The sequence below is a fragment of the Staurois parvus genome, unplaced genomic scaffold (assembly GCF_062004578.1).
Source record: "Staurois parvus isolate SC_StPar_1 unplaced genomic scaffold, SC_StPar_1.0 ptg000911l, whole genome shotgun sequence".
Classification (NCBI taxonomy): Eukaryota; Metazoa; Chordata; class Amphibia; order Anura; family Ranidae; genus Staurois; species Staurois parvus.
This window is the reverse complement of record NW_028318707.1, coordinates 127,073-144,540: the sequence shown is the minus strand read 5'-3', so window position 1 is coordinate 144,540 and position 17,468 is coordinate 127,073. Positions and strand designations below refer to the sequence as shown.

Genomic DNA, 17,468 nt, shown 5'->3' with positions numbered 1-17,468 from the left:
GTTGAACTGGATGGACTTTTGTCTTTTTTTTTTTTTTTTTTTAGCCAGACTAACTATATATGTAACTATCTGCTCTGCCAAGGAGGCGGTATAACAAGGATTACATCATATCCTCTCTCTGCAGTAAATAGAAAACTACAGTTCCCATCAACCACTGGGAATTGTAGTGAATGTGGGCGAGTGCACTAGGGCTGTACATGTTGAATATATCTGAGAGTCTCATTCCGTCCACCACTGCAAGTGGGGCTGAATTACATCACTGCTTCCTGGAGACAGAACTACAGAAGGGATGTGCCAAGACCAGTTGCTGGGGGAATAAGAGGTATAGCAGCCACCGGTCTTACAAACCGGAAACCAAAGAGAATTAACGGTTTGCTTTGAAAATGAATAGGCTACTTCAGTGCAACTACTGAGTGAACCATGAGATGAATGACATATGACAGTGAATGTAGGAAATCCGCAACACAGGCATGTAAAGAAGTTTTTGCCCGTAGTTCTGCTTTATAAGCACTAAGTGTAATTTGTGTCTGATGTTTTGTTCTTCTGCTATCTGTATGAATCACTTCTGACAAGTTTTCCTGACACCAAAAGAAAAAAAGGTGACGGGAGGGAGCTCCAGCACACAGCCTGTGGTCAACCGCCTCAGCTCTGTTCCTGTGAGCTGTGTGGAGGGCAGTGTGCTCCTTCCCTTCAATCAGCTCTCAGGGCTCTCCTCGCTGAGCTCTGCAGAGGGTAATATCAGCTCTCTGCCTCCTTCTTCTTTTTTTTTTTTTTTTCTCTGAACCTCAGGCAAGCTTTATAAAACCAGCACTTTGAGCAGATGTAGAGAAGTGAAGACTGAAGGTAAACAAGTACAACTTATGTAGGAGGATTTGTCTCATCCCTGTGTATCACCCGAGACCAGTCACTGGGTATATGTAAGAGTTTACAACCATTTTAACGTAGCCTAAAACTGCGTTTTTTTTTGTTTTTTTTTTACAACCCCCCCCCCCTTACCCCCAGGGCTGCTAGTTTAAATGAGGCCTAACAAGAAGTCAGGTCACAGCAGCAAAATAAGGAATTTGGAGCAGACTGAGAGCAATAGAAGGGACTTTTAATGTAGGAATGCTGCCATGGCATGAATAGCACTGTAATACGCCATAGTGTAGGAATGGGTCCTACAATTGAAATACCAGTGTAGTGGAAATTGTTGCTTTGCCCAGAGGTGTCAGTCCCACAGGCAGTTTGTTCAGGCTGCTCATTATTGATAACGCGGCTGACATTTTCCAGGCTGTTTTGCAGTTGTTACTCTTCTATTGTTGGTAGATGCAGCTGAACGCAGTCTAGTAATTGTTTCCGATCTTAGCACAATGCTCCTCATTGCTGTGTGAGGACTGTGTCCTAAATCCCTGCTGACAGTATGGGCTGTATATCTTCCACAAGTCTGGGATCCTAATCCCGCAGAAAAATGAGGGACCTTTTTCTATCACAGCGACAAGGGGCTTGTTTTACAAGCTGTTGACTGAGCTCAATCTGGTCAGCATGGAGGTACCCGTGGCCGCACGTCTGTTTTTCCTCCCCATTTGTTTATTAAGGATTGAGTGATCTGTGTGCCGCTTGCAAATGAAACATAATAACATATTGTCTTTAGGTTTTTCCGTTTTTACTTTTTTGTCTGTTTTTGTTTTCTAAATCTGTATGTATTTTTGCAGGTTACTGTGTCAGTTTAGAATTACCAATAAGTCACCATGGAAGTAGAAAACCCAAGTGAAATAAATGCTAATCTAATAGGTAAGCAATTGCCAATAGAAATGACATTTATTTTACGTCTAGAGAAACATCTTGTTTGTTTTTGTATGTTTTTTTATTTTTATCAGTGTTTGTCAGAATTAACAGAACAGGGTTTGAGGTTGAAAGCGTATTGGTATTTTGTTCTTTTAGAGATTAAAGAACGTTCACTGAACATTTAGTAACACCCATCAGCTGGCTGTTTTGCAGGTTTTCTGTTTTTTTATTTTCTCAGCTTTTATGTCCTCTTTTGATGTGCTGTGTGGGGCGTTGTTGATCTGAAGTTATTTTAGCTTACCCATGTTATGTCAGATATTGATGGGTGTTGCACGTAATTATCACTTCTGGGTGCTCAATGTTAGGCTCGCCATACACGTTACAATCTATCAACAAGTATGTAGTGCCAGGGCTTGCTTGATTGGATATAAATTGTATGGATTGGATAGTTTAAGTAGGTCCTTGTGTTACAAAGTTTTGGTAAATCTTGACTGTACGAAGATTTTATTGGCAGATTATATTGTGTATGGCAAGCCTCATAGAGCGATACTGATCCTCCTTTCTTTCTTTTTTTTTTTTTTCTTTTCTTTCGTACACTTTTTATCATTTTAGAACATCTAAACTTTCAGTACAGATCAGATTACTTTGTTTTCCTCAAAATAATTTGCAGAAACCTCCAACTTCATGTCCTAAACCAGAACCACATAGCTTCTGAGCACCACAAACCAAAAACATTGTTTAATTTGTTTTTACTATTCAAAGCCAACACATCCATCCATCTATCCATGTCTCCATGCTTTATTTTGCTAAGAAATCACTTTGAAAAACACCCCCTAGCAGTTCTAGTCATGGCCATTCTGAGTAAGGGCAAATTATTCATGTAGCATGAATTTACTTCCTCAAATCCATCTGCCCCTAGCTCAGCCGTGCAGGCAGGAGGGTGTGCTTAGCTGAGGAAACCCTTCCTGAAGACACCTGGGATGTATGACTTCATTAGCCTAGGCATGGAAATCAGGAAGCAGTTGAAGAAATCCAGAAACCCTGAGACTTGTACTGGGGGGTACCATATTGGATGTGATGTCAGCAGCTCCAGCAGATTTAGAGCTGTCACCCGAGTGACACTCTATAACAGGGGTCTCCAAACTGTGGCCCTCAAGGTGTTGAGGAACTGCAAGTCCAATGAGCCCTTGCAAGACTTTGACAGCCACCTGCAAGACTCCCAGAGGCAGAGGCATAATGGGACTTGTAGTACTTCCTGGGGCGGACTGACAACTCATGGGGCCCCCGGGCAGTAGGGGATCATGGGGCCCCTGTGTCCTTGCCAAAACTCAAAAAAGCCTATGAAAAAGGTACCAGGGGCATATCATGGGGCCCCCTACTGACCCCGAGCCCTTGGGCACTGCCCAAGTTTCCAAATGGTCAGTCCGCCCCTGAGTACTTCAACAGCTGGAGTGCCATTGTTTGGAGACCCCTGCTTTTATAATAATCCCCTTTGTTCCTCCCTTGCAGCTACAAAAATGTAGGGAGGTGAGGCAAGGGGTGAAAGAGCCAGACCAGCAAAGACAATAATTAGATATTCGTAGAATATTGGAGGGCTTGCAAGGAGAGAGTGAGCATGTGCTAAGAAATTGACTGGTCAGTTTTTCTATTAATTTCAAAGGCACACGGCAAGTGAATAAAAAAACATTTATGGAAAAGCAAAACACAGCGAGTAAGGATTTAGAACACTTGATTTTTCTATACATTTACATGCAATGTTTTAACCACCCATAGACCGCCCATAGTATTTATACTGTCCTGTTGCACTGGATCACATTTATTATTATTATTATACAGTATTTATAAAGCGCCAATAGTTCGCTCAGCGCTGTACATTACAAAGGGGGACAGAACATGTGACATAACAATACCAATACAATGTGATACACGAGGGGTTCGAGGGCCCTGCTCTTTCAAGCTTACAATCTAGGAGATGTGATCCAGCCTTTCCGGGTAGAGGGCACGTGCCCTCTGCCCGATCTGTGCTCTCATTTGGTACAGCACAAGTCGGTCAGCAGTTCCCGGCCAATGGTTTTGGCTGGGACCTGTTGATCAGCTTAGCAAATCATAAACAGAGCCCTGTGTTTACTAACAACACAGGGCTCTGTATAGAGTGCAGCGATGTAGCTGTGTTTTCTCCCTGAAAAGCAGGGAGAAAAAAACCCACATCGATTAGTAAAAGCAGCAGATATTACACACATTACTTGTTAGGCACACAGTTAACCCTTTGATTACCTTTTAGATATTAACCTCTTCCCAGCCAGTGTTATTAGCACTGTGACTGTGTACAGTATTAGCACTGATCACTGTATTAGTGTCACTATTGATGTCAGTCTCAGTGTGCCTCCCAGCCAGCATCAGATTGCCCACCACACTTTCACAGTTCCACTATAAGTCGCTGATCACCATCATTACCTTATTGGCTGAGTAAATTCCAGTATATACCATAGTTTGTAGACATTATATCTTTTGCACAAACCAATTAATATACAGTTATTGCAATTTTTATTTTTACCAAAGACGTAGCATAATACAGTTTGATCTAAATTTATGAAGAAATTTGACTTTTTTTTTTTTTTTTTTTTTTTTTTTTTGGATATGGTTTATAACAGAAAATAAAATTTATTTTTTTTCAAAATTTTTGGTCTTTTCTTTAAATTTATATAATAAAAAACCCAAATATCACCAAAAAAGCTCCTATTTGTATGAAAAAAAATTATAGAAGTTTAATTTGGGTACAGTGTTGCATGACTGCACAATTGCCAGTTTTTTAGTGCAGTGCCGAATAATAAAAAATGCTCTTGCACCACAATTCCTGCACATGCGGGACTCGAACTCTGTTAGTATCTGTAGAAAACTCAGTTGGTACAAAGGACTTTAACAACAGGTTTACTTGAAAGCATGACCCAAAAGGAATCTCTACTTATACTACACTCCCCTGATGCTGCAAGCACATCCCATGCAAGATTTGAGTTTCAAAAAAATGTCAACTTGCTCCGGGCGCTTTGCTTACTGCTTCTTTGTATGCCAAATGAACACTTTGATAAGAATATTTGTACCGGAAAATTATAGATCCCATTTTACAGTCCCATGCAAATAGATATTGCCTGTACTGTATGCTGGTCATGTTTTGCTTTGACTTTAATGCTAAGCTCTGGGCAAACGGCTAAATACACAATTGGAAAGCAAATGAGAGAGCTCTGCTGCCTGTCAAAGGATTTGTATTTATAGCCCAAGAGTGGAAATTGAAGCATCACACCACTGCTAAGAGGTCCAGATATTCCAGATACGTCAGGGGGACAATACAACTACTTTTAGGATTTTCCCTATGACTTTTATTGGAATAAAGTTGTATCTGGACCTATTATTGGTTTGATTCTTCAATTTGCTTTTGTTACCCTAATAGTCAAAGAGATGGTAGAGTTCCCCTGGAGTGTGAAGCCACCTTTTCAGGAACCAGATCATTTACGACAACATCAATACTTTAGGATACAAAGTCCAATAAGATAACCCTATGGGGTCCAGTGCTATTTTCCCACTTTCCTTCACACGTATTTCTTTCCATCCAGTTCTGAGAATTACACAGCTCTGTCACACAGCCACATGGACACACTACAGTTATAGATTGTAGAAAAAACAGTGGTGTCTTATCTCTACCCCAAGTCTGCTGTTTGGACAGTGGAAGAACCACGTGAGACTGATGAGGTCATCCTTTTGTTCACTCTGCTCTCTCCTCTTATGAGCTTGCTCTTTGTCAACTACGGTTGCACTGATGCGGATGCTGGTATCGGGAATGGGTGCCGATACCGAGTACTTGCACAAGTACTCATACTCTTACAAATGCTCCCGGTACCAAAACTGATACCTTTTGCAGTACGATTTGAGCTCATACAAAATGAATGGGCTCAAATTGCACTGCATGCGATTTAAACAGGAATCGCATGCAGGTTCCTGCACAGCTCCTGTGTGAACCCAGGCTTGTCATAGAGACTTTGAGCCTGAGTTCACACGAGCGGTGCGGGAAACCTCCCTGCATGACAGGTTCCACCAGTTCCCAGTCCCATTGTGGATTTCAGCGGCTGCAGCTTGGGCTCCTGCGTCTCCCACATGTGATGGTGCTGAACCAATCAGAAGCCATGTAGCCCGTACTGTCAGCACTTCAAGGAGAGGAGAGAAAACCCCAAGGATTTCAAATCCCTAGTCCTGTGAAGCAGCTTTTCATTGTCTGACAGCAGGGAGGGATGGGTGGAATGGCCGGAACCGCTGGAGACTGGGGGGAAAAGATGCACTTTAGATGCACTTTAAGTTCTGTTGTTCCATTAACATTTTGCTATTTCTCCAGACGCCGAGAACCTGAACGATTCCCTGTTTGATGGGGATGAAGAGAACACTGGAGCAGAGCAAATCAAGAATGAAGTAAATGGAAACTGTCCAGTCTCTTCAATTAACGAGGCTAAACTTAATGCCAAAGCCAAGAGACGCCTGCGCAAAAATTCTTCACGTGACTCGGGGAGAGGAGACTCTGTCAGCGATAATGGGGAGAACTCCAGGGGGGTCCTACCCACCAGTCCAAAAACCAAGCTTATGGACCGCAAATCACGGAGCGGGAAAGGGAGGGGGCTGCCAAAGAAAGGTTTGTCAAGCACCGGCTCTTGTTTATCTGTTGTTTTATATAACCGGCTTTATTTACTTCCTGCGCATTGATCCGAAAGCAATGTTTTGGCACCTCCTATAAAACTTTTTTTTTTTTTTTTTTTTTTTTTTTTTTTTTTTTTTCTGTGTCTGTAGTAAACGATAGATGTTTGTGGTATTTTGTGCTGGTCAGTGTGAGTGATGTTTACATGTTAACCTTTTGACGTTTGATAAAATCACTTTATACCATGCACAATGGTTGGGCTGATCAGCATGAATATTTCCACTCAGAAGGTTCAGTGTAATGCAGCCTTTGGATATCCAGGGCAGTTGGATGTGCATGCACGATCAACCACCCTCAGGCATCCTCTTGGGGACTCAAGCATGACAGCTAGGCTTGATGGGGCATCACTTTTGTTGTTTTGGGAAAGTAGCATGTGGGAACAGTAGCTTTGGAGGCAGGATTTTTGATTCATCCTTCTGATTATGGTCAGATTTATTTGTAATCTGGCCAAAAACGGCCGTGTAGGTCTGCCGTCATGTTTTATGTCTTTTTTGGAAACTGAACTGCTGTCCCAGACCAGCATAGGGAATGAGTTTTAACACAACTGTTTTTTTGTTTTGCTACATCCCAACCTCTTTTACTGCTCAGCGCATCTCCAATTCATTTAAAGTGGTTATAAAGGCTGAAGATGTTTTTATCTTCATGCATTGTATGCATGAAGGTAGATAAACCTTATGTGTGCAGCTCCCCCTTTAGCCCCCTTAATACTTATCTGAGCTTGAACTTGATCCATCGATGTGCATGAGAGCAGAGGCTCTCCTGGCTTTCTTCCTCCTTGGCTGAGACATAGCATTGTTTCCTGCTGCTGTCAACCACAACCAGTGAAGAGGGATCTGGGTGCGAGGCTAAACCACGCTCTGTGTGTCTATGGACACACAGAGTGGGGCTCAGGAGCAAGCACGCATGAGTGGCTCCATAGCAAGTGGCTTGCTTTGGGGTACTTGGCAGGGGGTAGGGGCCAGGAACACCAGTGGGGGACCCAAGCAGGAAAGGATCAGGGCTGCTCTGTGCAAAACACTTACACAGAGCAGGTAAATATCACATGTTTGTTATTTATTTAAAAAAAAAAACACACATATATATTACACACACCTACCTTTACATTCACTTTAAAGCGGATTTCCACCTAGAAAAAAATAAATAAAAGGTCAGCAGCTACAAAAACTGTAGCTGATGACTTTTTAAATACAGCCACTTACCTGTCCCTCGGTCCAGCAGTGTCCTCACCACCGCTTGTTTCACCGGCCGTCTTCTCTCCCTGGCGCCGTCATCTTCAATGTGGGCACCCGGCTGTGACCGCTTGCGGCTTCACAGCCAGGTGCCCACTGCGCATGCGCGAGAAGTGCTGCGCTTTGTGAATGGGCCCCATAGTCTTCTAGGACCTGTCAAGTGTCCCAGAAGAGGGAGTGGGGGGGAGGACAACTTCCGCCAATCAATGGGGAGCGGGGAACAAAGGCTTAAAGCGGAACTTCCCCTTTTGTGTGGAGCCTCTCTTTTAAGCTTAAATTGAAAAGTTTTGATTTTGAAATTAATAGATAGATGGGGGAATTGAAACCCAATTGAACTCTCATTTTCATTTAACAACACTAAGGCCCTGTTCACCTATACTGCGATGAGCTGCATTTTACCTCACTGGGTCTATGCAAGTCACCACTTGGATGCACAGAAATCAATAGTTTTTCTGCAGTGCATCCTGCAAGTGGGGTGCAGTGAGCTGTGATTAAATACAGACATGCTGACATTTTATGTCAGTGTACAGGAAAGTATCACGGGGCACTGCACACTGTGCTGCTGTGCTATGACATGAAAGAAGTGTCACTTTTTGCACTTCAAATAAAGTTGACACCAAAAGAGAACGTTCTAGTGCGCTGAAACCGCCCTCGACCTCTAGCTCACTGCAGCTGGAACAGACGGTTGGCCACACATAAAACCACAATGACGCAGTGTGAATGGGCCCTAAATACATTCCAGGAGCATCAAACATCGTCTTAGTTTTATTTTCTTTAAAAAAAATCACCCAGAGCCTAAATAGAACTCATGGCCCTGCCAGCAACTGCAAAATGCAACCCTTGCACTGATCGCTTTGCAAACTACCAACATTCTTTGAGTGAGAGCCAAAGTTCTTCAATAAGTGTTGCTCATTGCAGAGCTATTGGCCCGACTCAGAAGGACCTTTGTCAGACCTCTGCAGTGAGACTACTGCTTCACTACAGAGGGTCCTTCTCTGCAGCTGCTGGCAGGGCACAGGCTTTTCCACTCAGGCTGTGGCTTCATTAAAATGGAAACAAACTATAGAGCAATAGACACTTTTTTGTTTCGCTTTAGAGGATTTAGACCCCTTTCACACATGTGATCTGATCAGGTCTGCCTGTCAGTTTTTCAGGCGGACCTGATCTGGGGTCTGTTTACACCCGCCTACCTCCATTCTAATACAGTCCACTAAAAAAAACTAGGCGGATTGGATCAGAGGGAATTTGGGTGTAAATGGACAGCAGAGTCTGTTTACTCCCAGCCACCCATAGAGTAGAGCGGGCTCTGTCAGTGTCCGCTCTGAAGAAACTGAGCAGACACAGACCTGTCATTCGCCTGCTCTGCTCTGCAGGGGATCTGTGAGCAGATCCCCTGCTGATCGGGAGTCCACCCCTTGTAAAAGGGGCCAGTTAAAGTAGAGGGGATTATGCCAGGTTAAGTATAAATTATCAGCAAAACGTTTGACAGAAGTGGAAGTAAAATGTCTATTATTTGGTTAAGTTTTCTGCAGAACAGATTTGTTTGGGTTGTTTTCGCCTTCACCAAAATAAGGTGAAAGGATCATTCCTAAAAAATGGATTGTTACAGGCTTATTTAAAATAATTGTAAACCACAACTATAGTAAATTGGAGCATATGCATAATGCTGTAAGGCTGGCTCAAATTTCACAACCTGAGCCACAAGTGGCCTGGCAAGCACCACCTGGCACGTCAAAAGCGGATTTAAAACTTCACTGACCCAAGTGGGAAATTACCAGCCAAAAAGGAACTGCATCCTATCGGATGCATTCAGTGTTCAGAGGCGCCACTGTATTCAGGCAGTCATTGGTGCGACAGCCACTGAATACAAAAACTGTCAGTGAAGATTCCTTCATCTATGCTGTTCATCCTAGCCGAAATAGGATGAAATATCATTCCTAAAACTGGACCCTTACAGGCTCATTGACTATATACCAGGGGCGGACTGACCATTTGGAAACTCGGGGACTGCCCGAGGGCCCGGGGTCAGTAAGGGGCCCCATGAGATGCCCCTGGTACCTTTTTCATAGGCTTTTTTGAGTTTGGGCAAGGACACAGGGGCCCCATGATCCCCTATTGCCCGGGGGCCCCATGAGTTGTCAGTCCGCCCTTGCTGTATACGTTGAGATACAATCACCGTTTGACAGAATCACTGATTTTCAGGCAGCCGCTGAGGCTGCTGCTGCTGAATACAATAGCTGGAGTGCAGATTCTTACATCCACGCTGTTTTAATGTGGATGGGAGAATCAATTGCTTTTCTCTTGATCAGCCCGTGAAAGAAAATCGAGCATTGTCTGGTTAGCTTAGCCCATGGAAGATAACCATAGAAATAACTTGATTCAGCTCGTTGAACATCATTGTTACTGTTTGAACTGTGAAAAGGTGACTCTGAGTGTACTCGGCTCAACCCAATTGAGAGCCATAGAGACGCGCTTGCTGGCTGCTTTTAGAGTCCATTGACATTTTGTAAGCAGCACTAGGGTGTATATTTGCACATTGCGGTTTAGATAAGCACTGTAAGAATCATCATTTCGATAAGTGCAGCCAGGGGCTTAGGCAGTTTCTCCATCTAGTTGCCACTCTTCGTTGTGATGTCATCAAGCCACTGCTGTAGTCTTAAAGACCCTATTAGGATCCCATAGATGGACAGTCAATGGGAAGTGTCCTCATCAAGAGGCAGCAACCTGAGCATCTGAAGGACCCTTCCAGCCGGCAGTCTGAGAGAGGACTAGGAACCAAGTAGTTTGTGATCATAGATTCAGGTAAGTATTTAGGGCATTTTGTTTTTTTGGGAGAGTAGCTAGAGTGGTTTTTAAATTTAGATTTTATTGAACAACTTTGAAGGGGGTACACTTAGAGAGCACAGACCACAGAACAACATAATCCCATACAGTGTTACAACAATAAATCAGAAATATGGAAATCTTTCAAAACAGTCCTTGCAGACTAAAAATTAAACAAATCTGTACTACCACATCTTCATCAAAAATATCTGTAGTGTGCAAACCAGTGTTTCCCAAAGACAAGGGACAGCGCCCCCCCCCCCCCCCAAAAAAAAGAAAAAAAGTGGTATGTGGTGGGTACATTTTAGAGGGGGTAAGTTACTGGACGATGGTAAATTTTAAATAAGCCCATAAGATGCAGAATGTCATTGCAACACAGTTTTTAAAAAGATAAATTATTGTAACTATCCTGTGTGTTTTTTTTTTTTTTTTTTTACTTAGGTGGAGCTGGTGGCAAAGGGGTATGGGGGACACCAGGGCAAGTATATGATGTAGAAGAAGTTGATGTCAAAGATCCAAATTATGATGATCAGGTAAGCCCTAGTAGCTTCAGATGTGAAAATTCGATACTAAACTAGTTCAATGAAGCCAGATGTAAGAATGTATCTATCGAATGAAATGCTTACAATAATGTGCAGCGCTGTCAGTTTAAATAAGTAAATAAATCACAATAAATGTGAAATAAATATGTGTAAGAAAATGAAAATCCACAAATGCATATAAATTAATATAAATGCACAAACTAATCTATAAGTGTATATAATTATTTCAAATTAATGAAGTCCACCAAGCATATTGATTGTCACCAATTATGAACTTAAAAAGTCCATTAATCAATATCTTAAAGCAATACACCAAAAATCAACCCAAAAGAAAAATTCACCATGCAAGGAAAAAATTGTGTATAGATCTTCCTTCAGTACGCCAGCACTGGGCACCCACCGCCAATTATCCACACCGCTGCTTACCAGAAGGCTAGACCTCAAATGCAGAGAGGTCTAACAGTGCTTTGTGGAAGAAAACCTCAAAGTGTGGATGGATAATAAATCTCTAAACACAGCCCTTCGTGTACTTACTCAGCTCTGGTCCAGTTCAGCTCCAAGCACTGATCACAATATTAGCGGGAGAGAGGAAGAACTGCCAATACTGTAGTATCTTAAAACACCATTTATTAAAACCAGGTATATACTCAAATATAGGCAGGAATATACAGCATATCAAAAACCACCAAACACCCTGGTGGGCATGATGACATCCAGAAATGTTGGTATTTGGTATTAGAATGTATGTGCCAGGTTTAGCATCCATACATTCTGGGCCCATGGCCCTGTACACTTGTCATGTTTTAATCTTAAAATACACTGAATCTGAAAAATGTTTTATGTCTAAATTCCCCCTGAATAGTAGACCCCACAAGGTGCTAATTGATTATTTTATCTGCACATCAGCCTGTTTAGAACCCTGCTTGAGCCTGCAGATGTTCCTATGCTATTAATGACTTTCTGAAAGTCTCATTTGTTTTACATTTGGGCACATCCACACTTTCTCCCACTCCCTTGATATTTCTTGAGCTTATCTATAGGTCACTCAGCCCTATAGCGGGGGTGAATCAGCCCAATGGGGACACAGACAATAAAAATTGGACAAGGGTTCAAATCCTTCCCCACTCCATCCAACAAGAATGTGTTTTTTTGTCTTTAGATACACTTTAACTACTCTGCTGAAAAAGCCTGTTCACAAGCTGAAAAGGTCAAGTTCAGATAATGTATATATATAAATTCAGAGAAGTGACTCATCTCCTTCCCCCTCTTTGTTTTTAGCTATTCTGCACACTTTTAGTTGGAGAGAGACAGTCTGTATGCAAATGGATATTCTGCCTTTTTTTTTTTTTTTTAAGAAAACCTATAATACACTTTGATAGTGTTGTGGGTATAACCTGTATTATTTCTTTGTGAATTAAAATTTTCATAGTAATAGCTAAAGAAAGAGATATAAAACATCAGTCTAAAAATTTATACATTGAAAAAAAAATCTAACCATTTTTAAAAAATTTTACAAATCATCCCATCCATAGGCTGTTTTAAAAAATCCTGGACATCAAGTAGTAAAGCAAGCTCATGGCTACAGCTGCTGTGAAGATCTTGGTATTTTATATTTAGCTGGCTGTTCAGTAAACGTGATCTGAGCGGTCCTACAGGTAGTGAAAATGGCCAACCTAACCCCACCTATTCCCAAACCTCTTATGCCAGAAGCAATGAGATTTTTGTCACTTCTGTCTTCAGCTCACTTCTGGCTACTGTAGCCCGGGAAGCAGCTAATCAAGCATGGTTTGTGCTTGACTAAATGCAGTGGAGGGCAGGGGATACTTCAGGGGTCACTTGCCCATGCTATTACATAGGGGCTTGTTAGCACCCTTGTGATGAAAATATAGTGAAATAAAAAAGAAATATATTATAAAATTATTAAAATAATATTAAAAGTATCCCTGTTGCCTTCCGCATACATGCAAATAAAAGATTTGAACAAAGGACATCCGATCGGCTGCACTCCAAACAATGCACTTTATTGGGCCAAGATAAAACCAATACAGACAGTGGGGGGCTGGCAGGTAAACGCGTTTCACGCTAAAAGTGCTTATTCATTACCAGGGGTAATGAATAAGCACTGTCTTTAACATGAAGCGCGTTTACCTGCCAGCCCCCCACTGTCTGTATTGGTTTTATCTTGGTCCAATAAAGTGCATTGATTTGGAGAGCAGACGTCCTTTGTTCTCATCTATGCAGCACATGAAGTGGGCTAGCACCTACAGGAGGAGTTGTGCTTGGATTTTGGGAGTCTCTCTACCTTGAGTAGCGGTAAGCAAATAAAAGATCTGTTACCAACAAACCTTAATCTTCTTCTGTGAAAAGAACCATATTTATTAACGTTTGTTCAGCATACCATATAGCACAGGTTCAAAGTTTCACTTTCTCTTGATGAAGAGACCCCTGGTGGTTCTGAATTGTTGCACCTGTGCTGTAATGACATGCTGAGCAAATGTCAACAAAAACTGTTCTTTTCACAGAAGATTAAGTGTGCTGGCGAATTATCTTGTATTTGATTGTTGTGGCGCCATCCATCAATTGCTCCAGCACTCTGCAGTTGGGCGTGTATCCTGGCGTGCAATGGAGATATCTTTGATACATGGCAAATGCAAACATGAGCATAGGATGCACAGTGTATACAAATCGCAATTGCACCACACATGTGACGCATCTTCATGAATGTCAGAGTGAGAGCAGTAATTATAGGGTCATAATTCACAATTGACTCTAAATTGACAATCTGTAAAGGGTTTTAAAGCATCTCCTATGGGCAATTTTGTGTACCATAATTTTTCATCCTTTCATGGACACTGACTGATCAGTTTCCAGTTTCTTTCATGAACACTTGTAGTTTTGAGGCTGGGACATGTTTGGTATCTATTTATTCAGTACAACCCTATCTTTTTACATTTGACCAAAATTAGGATATTATATTGTGTTTGTATAGAACTGCCAACATAATATTCTAAAGGGTCTCTGCTTTCAGAAATATATAATTGTTTAGAAATTTTCTAGTAAAAAAAAATTGATCTTTTAACGTGTAACCTAAAAGAATAAAAAATAAAATCCTGCCCCAAATGTGAAGTGGTTAAATAACCGTTTCCTCGGTAATGTGGGATAAAAACTTCTGCTCTACTGTTGGTTGGGAGGAAAAAAAACAACCAAAAAGCAGAAGTGAAAATATATGTTCCTGTACTTTGATTTTGCAAGACAAATTCTGTTAAAAGTGATTGGGATGTTAGTTGTAACAAACAAAATTTCTTAACTAAAGGTCATCTAATGAAAAGAAAATGTTGTGCAGGCATCAGATAAGATGTGTAGATCATCATTCTTATAAATGTATATTTTACTAATAAGAAACTGGAAACTGATCAGTCAGCCTGCCTTGTGGCCGTAGGATTGTGGCATATTTATATTTACGAAAACAACCAACAGAACTACTTTATGTACAGATACAGCCATGCTTGTTAGCATGTACATAACAGTGGTTGGTCATCCCTTACACACCACGTAAAGAAAATGGGTACAATGAAAATAAGGTGTTATGGGTTCAAACAAGGGGTGTAGTCCTATCACCCTAACATGCAACTAAATAAGTGACAAGAACCAACCCATCAGATGCATTTGCTGTTCGGGCATTCAGACAGCCGTTGGTGCTCTGGCTAATCTATAGTCAATAGTTGACAAGATGGAGTCCTCCAACTCTTCAATTGATTTCTAAATCTAAGTGAGTTTGGCTAGCCATACACAGTTCAGTAAAACATTTGTAACATGAGGCAGTAAAAATAAGTCTAATTATAGATACAGTTGCATTATACAAATGGTATATTACATACATAAAGGAGTGCAAAGTAAGTTGGCAAAGCAGGTTCTTCCCAAAGTTGTGGGGTAGTAGTGTATCCCTTTCCCAAGAGAGACCTGCTCTGCTCATGGTAATGTACTTTGCACTACTTCATGTAATACTTCATGTGTATATGAAATTGTACCTCGTACCTATGCCTATTGTTATTACCTTGTGTTCTGTATGAACTAGCAAGCTGTGTAAGTTCACATTGTTTACCCTTCATATTAAATGTGCACTGTATTGATATAAGGCGAGATGATTATTTTGTCACTTATTTTGTTTATCTCGCACATCTCCTGACTGGGACTGCTTGTGCAGCTGTTTTTTCTTTTCTTTTGCTCGTTTGTTGTGTGTTGCAGATCCCCGTGCCAGTGGAAGTGCTGAAGGGATTGAGCTTTGTATTATTTCATGTTTAATAGTTCAGCAGTCTGAGAGAAAAGGCAGGGTCCCGCTTTGTTTGCTCTGCTGCGTTTGCTGATTATGCATTTTTTCCCCTCGTGTGAATTTTTATAGGAGAACTGTGTTTACGAGACAACTGTGCTTCCCCTGGATGAAAACGGGTTTGAAAAATCTGTCACACCAATCATGCAGGAGTACTTCGAACACGGCGACACCAATGAAGTTGCAGTATGTTACCGCAGTTTTTATTTTACATTATGGTTATTACAGAACAAAAATTCATAGTGCTTTTATGTTTACAAAGTAAAATGGAAAGTATTGCAAAAACCACAATATTCTGATAGCTATGTGAGGTATGATGTTAAAGTGTAAGAAATCCCATTCTATAAGCTTGCAGATATGGTTTGTGGTTATCAACAATTTATCTTTGTGCCCATTCTTATTATTTTTCCTTTTGTCCAAAATTACCTGGTCATCCTGCCAACAGCTTCTACTTTCTCCCTCATGGTGACAAAGAGAAGATCATTGTACCTTCTGATTTCTCTGGATACTGAATGCTGTATGGATGGCAAACATGCCACCTGGCCCGTCTCTAGCTGAATGTTTGTTTATAGTGCCTGCTGTATTGCTAAAAACAAAAATAACCCTTGCTGCAATGTCATTAGGTAGGCCCAAATCTATACAAAACAGCAGCACTCACTGTATCTACACATGTGAATACAAAATAAATTAATAAATTGACCAGTAAATTGTTGCGCTGTCTTACATGCCAAAACATAAACCAGTTAAGGAAGATTAATATCTAAATAACAAATAACTGAATAAATAAGTAAAACCGCCAACAAATAAATATGCAACACAAGAATTCAGTATATAAATAATACTCTTTATGAATTACAAAAGTCTCAATCTTGAAAGTTCATTAAGAAAGTGAATAATCACAATAAATTGAATAAGACAAGTACCCCACTTTTGCATCTAGCAGCAATCCTGTGCCTCCATTCTTCACCACTGTGCACGCCACCAAATGGAATATCAAAGCCTCTTACCAAAAATATAGACCCCCCTAGACAGAAGGTCTAAATTTTCTTAAGGAAAAGAAACCCTCATTGGATGGATGGGTCACCGCTCAGCCTGAACCACCGAACTGTTACCTATAGCTATTCAGTGTGCTATCTCTTTCTAGCGATGCTTCACATGTCACTTTACACCAAAAGGATAAAATATCCAGCTCCCAGCAAAGATGTTTCCAGTTTACCATGCAAAAGGAGGGGAATCGCTCATCATATAGCAGTAAAAAATTATTTTCTTTACGTTAAGACATCTACTTACAATCTTGACAGAAAATCAGACATATCACACAAGCAGCATTGAGCGCCCAGGCCAGCGGGATGATGTGACTGCTAAAACTCCGCCCTGTATTGCTGTTAGTATAGAGTGAACAGAACTCCCAAGATGTAAATAAATGGGATTCAGTGAGCGCTAAAAAGAAACAGCAGCTGATACACTAAAAAGGGAAACCATAAAACCTTTCAAAATAATCTTAACATATATAGTGCACCACTCGGAATGATGTGTATGGGCCCACCTATTATAGTAAATACAGAGTGGTACAGAGATGCCCAAAATCACCAGTATCATTGACGACACAGTGTATAAATGATGTCCTAAACAACAGTGTAGTGGTTAAATTATACCAGACACATTCAAAAGTTTCGTAATACACAGTGCAGGTAATAGTCCAAACAATATTTGATGGTGATCAAATCACAAGTGGATTGAATAGCGATGACTTGATTATTCCTGCACGACACTGAATCACAGTTGTCACTGGGATTTAATGAGTAAATTGCACACTCACCAGAGGCGCAATGTAAATGCACATTTATGTCATATGCAACAGAGGTCCCCTCAATCATGGATGGAATGTAGCCTGGAATGGACAACTCCTCAGTGGATGGTAAACTCCTAGAGGTCCCCTTTAAAGTCCTGGCTACGGACGGGATCTGGGTACAGCTCTCCTCTGGGCCCTGGGATGGTCACCTGGTGGTTCTGGGGGGTTAAATGCTCAACGTAGAGCAGAAAAAAGT

The 17,468-nt window shown here is 41.2% G+C and overlaps 1 protein-coding gene across 1 annotated transcript in view; it reads left to right on the top strand.

Annotated features, from left to right (window-relative positions):
- PDCD4 (programmed cell death 4) overlaps positions 1–17,468 on the top strand; it is a 71,082-nt gene that overhangs the window by 21,560 nt on the left and 32,054 nt on the right. The window contains exons 2-5 of the mRNA XM_089656498.1: positions 1,692–1,770; positions 6,146–6,436; positions 10,993–11,084; positions 15,493–15,606. Coding sequence (XP_089512624.1) covers positions 1,728–1,770; positions 6,146–6,436; positions 10,993–11,084; positions 15,493–15,606 — 540 coding nt within the window. The 5' untranslated portion in view covers positions 1,692–1,727. The remainder of the gene's footprint in view (positions 1–1,691; positions 1,771–6,145; positions 6,437–10,992; positions 11,085–15,492; positions 15,607–17,468) is intronic.